The sequence below is a fragment of the Arachis stenosperma genome, chromosome 3 (genome assembly GCF_014773155.1).
Source record: "Arachis stenosperma cultivar V10309 chromosome 3, arast.V10309.gnm1.PFL2, whole genome shotgun sequence".
NCBI classification, from domain to species: Eukaryota; Viridiplantae; Streptophyta; class Magnoliopsida; order Fabales; family Fabaceae; genus Arachis; species Arachis stenosperma.
This window is the reverse complement of record NC_080379.1, coordinates 60,821,509-60,834,771: the sequence shown is the minus strand read 5'-3', so window position 1 is coordinate 60,834,771 and position 13,263 is coordinate 60,821,509. Positions and strand designations below refer to the sequence as shown.

Here is a 13,263-nt window from a genome sequence, read left to right as displayed (position 1 = left end):
AAGATGCATGCTATCTACCTTTTCAGATATAATTGAAAAATTTATTGAGGTGTTTATGGATCATTTTTCAGTGTTCAAAAATTCTTTTCCTAGTTGTTTGCACTATCTTGCCTTGGTGCTAAAGAGATGCTAAGAGACTAACCTGGTTTTGAATTGGGAAAAATGTCATTTTATGGTAATTGAAGGAATAATTCTTGGTCACAAAATCTCTAATAAAGGCATAGAGGTGGATAGAGCCAAAGTGAAAGTAATTGAGAGATTATCTCCACCTAATAATGTTAAAGCAATTAGGAGCTTTATGGGACATGCTAGTTTCTATAGAAGGTTCATTAGAGACTTTTCAAAAATTGCTAAACCTTTGAGTAACTTACTTGTCTCTAATGTACCTTTTGTTTTTTATTAAGAGTGCATGCTTGCTTTTGAGGATCTCAAAAGAAAACTTTCCTCTGCACCCATCATAGCTCTACCTAATTGGGATTTACCTTTTGAGCTGATGTGTGATGCATTAGATTTTCTATTAGGACAGTGTTGGGACAGAGGAAAGACAAGCTAGTGCATGTCATATACTATACTAGCAAGGTCCTCAATGAAGCTCAAAAGAACTACACCACCACTGAGAAAGAATTATTGGCTATAGTGTTTACTTTTGATAAGTTTAGATCATATCTTATTGGTTTTAAAGTGACTGTTTTTACTGATCATGCAGCACTAAAATACTTGTTAACTAAGCAAGAATCGAAGCCAAGATTGATAAGGTGGATACTCCTACTTCAAGAGTTTAACATTGAGATTAAAGATAGGAAAGGAGGGGAGAACAAAGTAGCATATCACCTGTCAAGAATCCCATGTGAGAAGGAGGAAGCATACACTTTTTGTGTGAATGAATGCTTCTCGGATGAACAATTGATGTTGATTCAGAAAGCACCCTGGTTCGCTGACATTACCAACTTCAAAGCCACTGGGGAGTTACCTTCTAAAGTCAACAAACATCAAAAGAGAAAGCTGATTAATGATGCCAAGTATTTTATATGGGATGAACCCTACCTTTTCAAGAAATTTCCTGATGGAATACTTAGAAGGTGCATCTCACATGAAGAAGGACAAGAAGTATTGCGGAATTGTCACAACTCCAACTGTGAAGGCCACTTTGGAGGAGAAAGAACTGCAACAAAGATGCTGCAATATGGGTTCTTTTGGCCCACCATCTTCAAGGAAGCAAAAGAACTAGTGAAGAAATGCAATGAGTGTCAAAGAGTTGGAAACCTGCCAAAAAGGAATTAAATGCCACAAAACTTCATCTTAGAACTTGAATTATTTAACGTATGGAGAATTGACTTCATAGGGCCATTTCCAACCTCATACTCAAATAAATATATTCTAGTGGCAGTGGACTACGTCTCTAAGTGGGTGGAAGTTATTGCTACTCCAACTAACGATAACAAGGTGGTTATGAACTTCCTCAGGAAAAACATCTTTAGTAGGTTTGGAGTTCCCAGAGCTCTCATCAGTGATGGAGGCAGTCATTTCTGCAACAGACCATTAGAAATTCTTCTCCTAAGATATGGGGTCAAGCATAAGGTGGCCACACTTTATCACTCCCAAACAAGTGGGCAAATAGAAATATCTAACAGGGAGCTCAAGAAAATTCTTAAGAAAACTGTGGGGACTTCAAGAAAATACTGGTCAAAGAAGTTGGATGATGTCCTATGGGCCTATAGGACAGCTTTCAAAACACAAATTGAGATATCTCTATATCAATTGGTGTATAGAAAGGCTTGTCATCATCTTCCAATGGAGCTCGAACGTAGAGCATTTTGGGCTCTTAAGTTATTGAATTTTGACAATAATGCTGCTGAAGAAAAGAGGATCCTGCAACTAAATGAGTTGGAGGAATTTAGATCCCAAGCCTATAAGAATGCTAAGATCTACAAAGAAAAGGCAAAGAAATGGCATGATCAAAGGCTGGCACCAAGGAGCTTCGAAGAAGGACAAATAGTTCTCATCTATAACTCCAAGTTAAAACTCTTTCCTGGGAAGCTAAGGTCAAGGTGGTCAGGACCCTTCCTTATCACCAAGGTTTCACCATACGGACACATAGAGATCATAGAGGAAAGCTCACAAAGAACCTTCACTGTCAATGGGCAAAGGCTTAAACATTATTTGGGGGATATGAAGGAAAGTCCCAAGATGAAATACAATCTTAGCTAAGATAACAACCGTCAAGCTAGTGACGTTAAAGAAGCGCTCATTGGGAGGCAACCCAACCAGAGGTAACTTTCTTTTCTTATTTGTTTCAATAAAAGAATTAAGTAGATTTTCCTGTATTGCAAGGAGTTAAGTTTGGTGTTACACACCAAAGTGATGTCATAAGTGAACAATTCAAGGGTGAATGTGTGATGCTAAGTTTGGTGTTCCACCACAGATTTCATTAAAACACATTGCAACCCTCCAAACAGCATGACTAGTCACAAACTCCAAACAATCATAGAAACTACTTAACAATTGTTTACTTTCTAGTTCATAGTTTGTTTTCGTAATAAAAGCACATGATGTTTCTTGTATGTATTTAATTTGCTGCATATAAAGGTAAGCAAGGAGCAAGGAACTAAGTTTGGTGTTCAGACACCAACTTAAGTTCAGAAAATCACAAGCATACATGCATACTAACCATCTCTCAAGTGCTTGGGGAACAAGCAACTTCCAATACTCTTGCAGGCTGTCATTTCATCTCTTAGAGGGAATATGCATCATCATGAGGAAAGACAAAAGAAGGATATAAAAGCCAAAGATGATGATGAATAGGAGTGAGCAAGAAGACACTAAGAGGTTGTATTGCTACTTGACTGTCTTCAGTTTAAAGTGTTTTAATTGGAAGTGCAATTGTACCCCTGTTGCTTAGTGCCTTTCCGGCCTAGTAGTCAATTTCCATTTGAGTCCTCTGCATGCTATTTTTTTATGTTTATTTTGGCTTGCTAATTTAATACCTATATCACTCCACCTTATTTGAATTGTATGCTTTGTTTCCTAAGTCTCAATAAAAGAAAATGTTATGAAAAAGAAGAGTAAAGTCCAATCTGGTAGAGGATGAATAAGGCCCTAAGGTTATGTGGTGGTATATGCTAACCAATGGTTCTCAAATAAGGTTGAAGGTTAGAGTATCTCCTAAGTAATGGCTTGGTATGCATTCTATGAAACCCTTGTGAATAAAAGATCCTTGCAAAAGGAAAGAAAAAGAAAAAAAAAAGAATGAAAAAAGAAGAGAGAAATGAATAAGCTAGGCACCAATAGCTTGACCCTTTAGATATATGTCTGTGATGCTTTTGTTCAAGGATATGCTTGGATGATTAGGTTTTGAGGAGTGCTTCATCACTTGATAACTTGGGTTAACCAACTCGGGATTATCAACCAAAAGTCCATTATCAAGAGCAACCTTGTTACAAAATATTTAGCAACCAAAAGAGGTGATGGACACCAATGTCTTAAAGACTGAATTGCAAGTCATGTGCCTGTGGTGTGTATGTGTAGAGGAGAGGCTTGAGTCAGTAAGTCCTAAGGGGTGCTTCAACACCTAACACCTTGAACCAACTGGTTTGGGAGTATTGACTAAAAGCTTATCATAAAGAATTGCCTTGACACAGAACACTAAGCTTCAATAAAGGAATAAGCCTCTAACAAGGAGAAAAAGAAAACAAAAAGTTCAAACCAAGGATCAAAGTATAAAAGGGTCTCATAGAAGCAGCAGAGTTAATACCTAAGAGAATGCTAAAACATAGAAGCCAATAAGACTATGAACATTAGTTGTCATGCATGAAATCCCATAAACCAGGATTAAATATCTCTAAAAAAGGACTCATACTTCTTTATGTTTTCATGCATTCTTCTTATGTTTTATCACTTGCCTGGGGACAAGCAAGATTTAAGTTTGGTACTGTGATGTCAGGGCATCTTGGCTAGTTTTACAAGCCATTTTTAGCATATTTTTAGGTTAGTTTCATGCATTATCTTCATCAGTAAGCAAGCATTTGGATGTGTTACTTATGCATGTCTTGATTCATTAAACAATAGTGAATTATAATCATTTTCATGAGATTAATGTAAGAACTACTTGATGCAATGAATGATGCAATATCTTGTTATTATAGCAAAGCTTTGATGCACTTGTTTGATTGATTATAGACAAAGAAGAAGCAGAGAACAAGGCAACTTTAGTGGCCACGTTAGGCACACTAACGCCAGCAACAACGTGGGCCAAGGAAGAATTGGTGGCGTTAGTAGCCAAGTTAGCACACTAACGCCAGAATCAACGCCAGCTTCAAGGAGGTTTCTGGCTTAGTGGCAATGTTAGAACACTAACGCCAGCGATAGCGATGGACCAAGAAGGATGGTAGCGTTAGTGGCCACGTTAGGCACACTAACGCCAGGGGCAACGTTGGGGAAGTACTAAGGCAGCGTTAGTGGCAGTGTTAGCTCACTAACGCTAGCGATAACGCCAGGCTAGGGGAAGAAAGGCAACATTAGTGGCAAAATTAGCCAACTAACACTAGCGATAACGCTGGATCAAGAAGAAAGGCAACGTTAGTGGCAACGTTAGCCATACCAATGCCAGCACCAACGTCCAAGCACATTCAAAGTGGCGTTAATAACGCCAGCACTAATGCTATGTGTTGGCGTTAACAACGCCAATGCTGCTCCAACTAACGCCTTCGAGAAAGCTGAGAGGGGCCTAAGAGTTTGCTAACTTGCTTCAACTAAGGCCAATGACCCACATTTAAGTACTTAAAGACTCACTTGAAGATCAGAAGAGTAATATAAATAGGAAGAGTTTTGAACTTGCAAAGGGGATCGATCGATCGGGGATTTAGAGATCCAATTTGGGAAACTCTCACTACTTTTCTTTCTTTTTTTGTACTTAGTTTACTTTCATGCACTTTTACTTTTCTTCTGAGTTTTCCAGAGCTATGATCAAGTAAAACCCACTTCATTAGGAGAAGTAGCTCTATTATAATTTGATGAATCAATAATAGTTCTTACTTTTCTTTTTCTATTCATTTGTTTTTTATTTTCTTGAAAGCTTTCGGACCTTATCCAATTGCTCAATTGTCTCAGAAGAGAAATTGAGCATACTTGAATTCTATCTAAACCTTGGAAGAGGAATGATAGAATCATACTAGAAATGCTTTCTCATATTGGACTAGATTGGAAATTGGTCGGATATAGTGACATATAATCCTCCTGATACCTTGATCTAGAAAAGTGTGTGGTATAATCAGTGACCATACTTCATCTCTTCTTATGAGAAATTAAATCAAGGAATTGGGCCATTATTCAAGTTTAGAGAAATTGAATTGCCAAGAAATTGGGGTTCAATCACTTAAAATTTCTAAGAGATCAATGAGTCGTATGATTGAGAAAGAGATGAGAATGAATTGATCCGGAGAATTCAATATCTCCTTAACCCAATGAGCTTTCCCATCCTTGTCTTCCCATTCTCTATATTTTGCTTCTTTAATTTTATGCTCATCACCCCTTCCCCTTTTTATTTCTAGTCATTTACTTCTTGCAATTTAATTTCTAGCACTTTACTATTCTGTAATTTAATTTCAGTCATTTATATTTCAAGTCATTTATGTTTTTCGCCATTTATTTTCTTGCAATCAAACTCCATTTATGCTTAGTTCAACTAGATTATCCACTTGACTAAAATTGCTCAACAAACGTTCTCTATAGGATTCGACCTTATTCTATTGTGAGTTATTATTTGACGATAATTTGGTATACTTACCGAAAGAAAATTGTAAAAGTGACACAAGATTTCACGCATCAATTTTTTTGTCATAGTTATTTTTGTTAGGCATTTCTATTTTAATTAGAGACCATATTTATGGAAACCTTGTTTTTTCGAACTTGTTTTTATGTGTTCAATTCCATCTTTTAATTGCTTATTTATTTTAGTTTTATGCGTATTCTTCTTTTTTCTTCCATGAAGATTGAGATGATTTGCTTCCTAAAAGAATGACACCTTATCCAAAGACCTTCAAAGATAGAATTTAACTTAGAATGTTATAAGTTATGGGATAAAGATCCATTCTAATAATGTAATTTAATTAGCTCAAGTAAAAAATTTCTATCAGATTTTCTGTTCACATATTAAAATTATTTCTTAAATTTATTTTCTTTTTTCCAGCAGGAGTTATCTTGACACACATAAAAAAAATAAATTATTTATAGTGAGATATAAAATAATAATATAGCTTAAATCAGGAACAGTTTTACTTATATCATTATGGGGACAAGTATTTTATTATAATTTAAAATTTTTTTAGAGGATAATAATAATATTTATTTGTCTTCATTAGATTATTTAGTTTAATTTTATAATAATTTTTTATTCAATTTTTAGTTTTTAATTTGAGAATTTCATATTAGATGTTGGTTATGATAATTACTTCTCAAATTAAAAAATTTTTTTCAACTATAAATATAATTAAGAGTCAACTACTTCTAATTATATAAGAAAGAAATTTTTAGATAAATATTTAGTGATATACAAAAGGAGAGACATTTCGACTATATTATAAAAAAAAATTATTCAATTTTTTTAAAATATGACATCTAAAAAAGTTAAATTCTAGATTATATGCTATTATCTAAATTACTATTTTACTATTTTAATTTGTTAATTAAATATTTTAAAGACTAATCATATTTTACAATAATAAAATATAATTATAACAATAATCATAAGATATATACATAAAAATTATTTAACCATATATATATATTATATATATATATATATATATATATAATATATTAAAATAAATTAAATAATATATTTATATACTAAATGTATAATAAATAATTTAATAACTAATTTTTTATATACATATAATATTTTTATTATAAAATTATTATCAATATATATGTACTTCCTCTCCTTGTTGTCAAAATCTTTTGAATAATAAAGAAAACAATAATAATAGAAAAAGTTTAGGGTTGGCAATTTTATTGTATTTTGACCAACATGTAACTAGCAAAAAAAGGTGAAGTATTGAATGAAATCTCACACCAATCTCACACCATCAAATCATCATTAATAACTAGTTGATGACTACCAATCACAAATATTACTGACCCTGGCATTGTTCATAATAATAATAATAATAATAATAATAATAATAATAATAATAATAATAATAAAGCTAAGCAAGGAAGAAGTAGACAAAAAAAAACGCAGGAACACTTCAACAAAAGGACGGTTCACACTTCACACCAACCAAAGTCCAAACGCCAAAAAGCACATCTCCTTCTGGCCACTTTCTCAATCACACCCCATTTACCATTTTGCCCTTCTCCTACCTCGTCCTTATATACCAACGGAACGTTCCCTCCCCCCTTTAATTTCTCACTCTTCGTTACAACCATTTTCACACCTCTCTCTCTCTCATGGCCAAAGGTGGAGGAAAACTAATGAAGCTCAAGTCAGTGCTCAAGAAATGGAACTCATTCGGCAACATCACCACCACCACCACCACCAATAAGCAGAGCCGTTGCAGCGCCACCGTGAGCGCCGTAGCTAACAACGAACAATCCTCCGTGTCGGAAGCCGATTTCCAGCCAGTGTATGTGGGGAAGACGTTGCGGAGATACTTGGTGAGGCCGGACGTGGTGGAGCATCCACTTTTCCGAGAGCTCGTGGATAGATCACGTGAGTCCTACGACGACAACAACTTCGTCGTCGTGGAGGAGGACACTGTCCACGTGGCATGCGAGGTCGTGCTGTTCGAGCACCTGCTTTGGATGCTAGAAAACGCTGATCCTCAACCTGAGTCACTCGACGAGCTCGTCGAATTCTATACTTGCTAGCCCGGTTTTGAATTTATTCATCTTTAATTTCTCAGGACATTGCAGCATTTACGGCTACTAAAATTATATATAGCTGTATAAAAATGTCAATTGCACACAAAAATATTAGTTAACATGTATTTTGTATAAATACATGTAGTGTTTAATTTATTTTTAATGTTATTTTGTATTTTAATATGTATTATGTATTATATATGAATAGCTAATTTAATATCTATTTTTCGTTATCGCCTAGTATGATTTCGTTTTGCATGGCAGGGCGCCCACAGTTTTGCTTGTGGCGCAATTTAAAACCATATTTGGTATATTACTTCTGTCATTTAATTTCATGGCTGTAACTTTATTATGCTTGCAGTTTCATGTTATTGCATCTTGTTTATTAACTAGTGTTACTGATGAGAAGAACTCGAGAAGTAAAAATGTTACCGTATCAACATACCTGTAAGTCTGCAACTATATTTTATTTAAACACTTTTAATTGATAAGACCCACAACACACGTTTTTTATTTTTATTTTCTCTGGATTCTCTACCCACTTTTATTTTTTATATGAGTAGGCACCTTTAGTTATTTGTTAAAGTAATTTGTGAGATGGATATATGTTTGTTTATTGGTTGTGCGAGTTGAGCGAGCTAAGTAACTTTATTACTTTCAATGATTATATCCTTGATTTCAACTTTGGAATAATTAAGTTAATATTTTATATTTGTGTGTTCGATTATTGTTGTGGAAAAAGTATAACTTGTACGCACGTATTGTTGCTGCAATATATTACAACGGTGAAATGAATCCTGGATCATAATTTAAAATTCATTACATTCCCAATCAGCTACCAGGATTTATTAATATATGAAAAAATATAGGTAGATAATAAAAATATTAAATAATATGAACAATGGATATATCAAATGTTCATTTCACTTGGTATGCGGATGATTATTCTAATATTAAGATTTAGGTGGGTAATTTGGAGATATAATATATTTTAATTTAATTAATTGTTGTTCATATTATTAAAAAAAATGATTGGTTACCTAACATAATCCTATTAATCCTTCTTGTTCATTAATTACTACCGGATTATTAATCAAAAGTTCAAAAGTGTAACAACGTTGTTGTGTATTCTTTTATATAATTAATGAAAAAATATAGATAAATAACTTTTAATCAGATAACTTTAAACAATTATAATTAATAATTATTAATTTTATATTTTTTTAAAAAAAATAAAATTTAAATAATTATTAATTAATGATAATTAATTAATATAAAATGTAATTTAAAAATATTTGTTGGGTTGTTGATTAGATTTTTTATTAGTTAGCTAGTGGAATTGATAATTAATATAAGAAGTTTTTTTGATAATCTATTTGTCAAATCATTGGTGTAGTATATATAGATTTTAAACTGGGATAGGAGAGGGGAGGTTTCTCAGGTTGGAGTTCATCACTGGAATTCATAAATGTAAAATTTTTTAAGCAGTGTAAGTAGCTAGTTTTTTCTTGTTCATTGCTTCCACAAGTGATATGCTTATTTGTTATTTTTATTTATTTTCTCATCCTTCGATCTTTTAAAATGGTTTCTTAAAATGTTACGCCTTCTTTATTTACAACTGTATCGTTAGATTTTAGAGACCTATTGCCATACTTTTCAAACTTAGAAATTTAGGTAATCATGCAGCAATGCTTTCCCCGTGTGCTAATATAATAGGATATGACCATGCTTTTAAAGTTTGGCACTAACGTAGGACGTGGCTTGGCACTAACGTAGGACGTGGCCATGCTCCTGCAGCATGGCAATACTACAAGAAATATGTCCAACGACTGCTCTTTTTATAGTCATATTTAACAAGCGTGACTAAAAAATATCAATCGCCACGCTTTTGTTACGACAGTTGTTGTATTGAGTTTTGGCTATACTTTTTCTGTTATATGATGAGCGAAAAGTGAAGCTCACGAATACTGACAAGTGTACTGAGTCGTTTAAGTAATACTTCGGTGAGTGAATATCATTTCCAAGAAAATTAAAAGATTGAACACGCAAATATCAAATTAAATTACTAATTAGATCAATAGAACCTGGATTGAAGAATATTGAAAAATCCTAGAATGCTTGAATGCTGGAATCTTGAAAGTTAAATACTTCGGAGACAGTAATTGTTAAATTGAGAGAAATCAATGGTAGAGAGTGTCTAGGGTTTCGGAGATGTTCATGTTCTTAGGAGAATCAAATTTTGTTAACCTAATTCTAAAGATTGCAAATCTATCTCTGTTCACGACGAATCTTAAGTAACCGATTTTCAATGTCTCGGCTTCTTGGTTTCTTCTCAATTAACAAATTGCCAATGTCTTGGTCAATAGATTAATTGAAAAGATTAAGTGCAAAATCCGATTCAGTTCCTCATAATATTCAAAAGTAGTGCCTAGGTCGGATTATATATATGTAACGTATCCAAACTAGTCCTGTCTTATTGAATCTTATGAGAAAACATAATTTCAAGAATTGTCCTAATCCAAATTATATGCACATATTCAAAACTAGGATAATTTAAAATTATATATTGTGTCGCACACTTAGAAAACCACTATGTCTAGTCGATTTAAAAAGTCATGTGAAAGAGTTTTCAAGCACAATTTGAACATTAGTTCTGTCGAATCAGTAAACAAATCCAAAATGGAATTAGCATTTGATGCTACTAATCCTTTAGTGATGAAGAACAAAATACTCAATCATGAAATAAATTAATGCAAAGTTTTAAAACAAACGAAAACTTAGACTAATAAACCATCGAAACATGAACAGAGCTCCTAATTAACCCTTTAACAAAGGTTTAGTGACTCATGGTGGGTGCAAAATTAACAATGAAACTGTTATGAAGGAACGAGCTTATGGCTGTGAATGTAATTCCTTATTTATACCTAGGTTTCCTCTAATCCAAATCTTAAAACCTAATCTTATCTTAATCAGAATAATTAAGATAAGCTTTAATTAATTCAAATCCTATAATTCATCCTATAATTCAAAAGCAGAATTAAATCAAATTCAAAATTAATTAACTACAGAATCTTTTTCAATCTTCAATTGAAATCAAATATTTGAAGCCAGGCCTTGGAGAATTCAACACTAGAGGCATACTAGGCTAAGTTTTTGGAGCTAAGTGTGGCACGCCCATTCTGGCTCGTGGCACACCCCCTTTGTTTCAGACAGGGAGTGGCACGCCCTGCATCTCACGTGGCAGGCCCATTCTTGGTTTGGCTAGGGCGTGGCAATCCCCATTCTAGGCATGGCATGCCTCTGCTTGGCATGCTCCCAAGGACCGTGCTCCTCTTCATGCGTAGCATACATTGTATTGCTCGTGGCACGCCTTGCTTGATCTTTATAGGGCGTGGCACGCCCCTGCCTTGGTGTGTGGTGCACGAATCCCCACACTTTGTACAACTGTATCAGCAAGTGCACTGGGTCATCCAAGTAATACCTGAGCAAGTCAGGGTCGATCTCACAAGGATTGTGGTTTGAAGCAACCTATGGTTATCTTGCAAGTCTTAGTCAGGCGGATAGAAGAGTTGGTTTGATTTGGAAGATGGAATTACAACGTTTGAGAATAAGAATAAGAAGATGGTTGAGGATTGGCGATGCTTTGTCTTTCTGGATTAACTCTGGTCTTACCGTCTTCTTCAATTGTGAATGATTTCTTCTATGGCAGGCTGTATGTGATCAACGTCGTACGGCCGCGGTCGCCAATCTCCTTTGCTTCAGATCAAACGCCGTGTCAGCGGTCATCCAATCTGAACGGGGGTGAAGCTCCTGTAGTTCATTCTCTTTGGTGATCCTACTCAAAACACCACAGACAGGGTCGAATCTTCCGGATTAGAGGATGTTGTGCCTTGGTTCTAGCCTCTACCACAGAGACCCTAATCTTCCCATACCTCGGCTGAATTGGTGTCTCGAGAAGTCCCCAACGAAGTCGTGGATTAACCGTCTAAGAGATGTATAATCAAGTTGGCAGTTTGATGCTTTCCAGTTGGTGCACGAAATTGTGATTCATATCTTATTGCATTTTGTAAAATTCATTGCTTTTTCTTTCCCTGGCAATGGCGCCAAAAACTTGGTGTCAATGCCATGGTTCACAACTTCGCACAACTAACCAGCAAGTGCACTGGGTCATCCAAGTAATACCTTACGTGAGTAAGGGTCGATCCCACGAAGATTGTTGGTATGAAGCAAGCTATGGTCATCTTGTAAATCTCAGTTAGGCTTATCCATATGGTTATGGGAGATTAGATAATTAAAAGATAAATAAAATAAGATAGAAATACTTATGTAAATTAATGGTGGGAATTTCAGATAAGTGCATGGAGATGAATTGTCCCTTTTGGATCTCTGCTTTCCTACTGCCTTCCTTCAATCCTTCTTACTCCTTTCCATGGCAAGCTGTATGTAGGGCATCACCGTTGTCAATGGCTACATCCCATCCTCTCAGTGAAAAAGGTCCAAATGCTCTGTCACAGCACGGCTAATCATCTGTCGGTTCTCAATCAGGTTGGAATAGAATCCCTTGATTCTTTTGCGTCTGTCACTAACACCCAACCTTCAGGAGTTTGAAGCTCGTCACAGTCATTCAATCCCAGAATCCTACTCGGAATACCACAGACAAGGTTTAGACTTTCCGGATTCTCATGAATGCCGCCATCAATTCTAGCTTATACCACGAAGATTCTGATTAAGGAATCCAAGAGATATGCGCCCGGTCTAAGGTAGAACGAAAGTGGTTGTTAGTCACGCGCGTTCATAGGTGAGAATGATGATGAGTGTCACGGATCATCACATTCATCAAGTTTAAGTGAAACGAATATCTTAGAATAGGAATAAAGAGAATTGAATAGAAAATAGTAGTAATTGCATTAAAACTTGAGGTACAGCAGAGCTCCACACCCTTAATCTATGGTGTGTAGAAACTCCACCGTTGAAAATACATAAGTGATGAAGGTTCAGGCATGGCCGAATGGCCAGCCCCCTGAATGATCAAAAGACCAAATGGCCAAAAGATGACTAATACATTAGTAAAAAGTCCTATTTATAATAAACTAGCTACTAGGGTTTACAGAAGTAAGTAATTGATGCATAAATCCACTTCCAGGGCCCACTTGGTGTATGTTTGGGCTGAGCTTGATCTATCCACGAGCTGAGGCTTCTTTTGGAGTTGAACGCCAAGTTGTAACGTGTTTTGGGCGTTCAACTCTGGGTCGTGACGTGTTTCTGGCGTTTGACTCCAGACAGCAACATGGAACTGGCGTTGAGCGCCAGTTTACGTCGTCAATTCCCGAATAAAGTATGGACTATTATAAATTTCTGGAAAGCTCTGGATGTCTACTTTCCAACGCCGTTGAGAGCGCGAAA

The 13,263-nt window shown here is 35.2% G+C and overlaps 2 protein-coding genes across 2 annotated transcripts; both read left to right on the top strand.

The window, feature by feature from the left end:
* The first annotated feature begins 1,281 nt into the window (after positions 1-1,281).
* LOC130966178 (uncharacterized) lies at positions 1,282-2,208 on the top strand. Its single transcript, XM_057890952.1, has one exon. The coding sequence runs from the start codon at positions 1,282-1,284 to the stop codon at positions 2,206-2,208; it is 927 nt and encodes a 308-aa protein (XP_057746935.1).
* A 5,214-nt stretch (positions 2,209-7,422) lies between these two features.
* LOC130970381 (auxin-responsive protein SAUR76-like) lies at positions 7,423-8,151 on the top strand. Its single transcript, XM_057896453.1, has one exon. The coding sequence runs from the start codon at positions 7,447-7,449 to the stop codon at positions 7,864-7,866; it is 420 nt and encodes a 139-aa protein (XP_057752436.1). The 5' UTR covers positions 7,423-7,446; the 3' UTR covers positions 7,867-8,151.
* The last annotated feature ends 5,112 nt before the right edge of the window (positions 8,152-13,263 follow it).

What these genes read in the sequence shown, in the direction of transcription:
- LOC130966178 (XM_057890952.1), top strand. Translation starts at nt 1,282, where the DNA reads ATGCCACAAAACTTCATCTTAGAACTTGAATTATTTAACGTATGGAGA.
- LOC130970381 (XM_057896453.1), top strand. Translation starts at nt 7,447, where the DNA reads ATGGCCAAAGGTGGAGGAAAACTAATGAAGCTCAAGTCAGTGCTCAAG.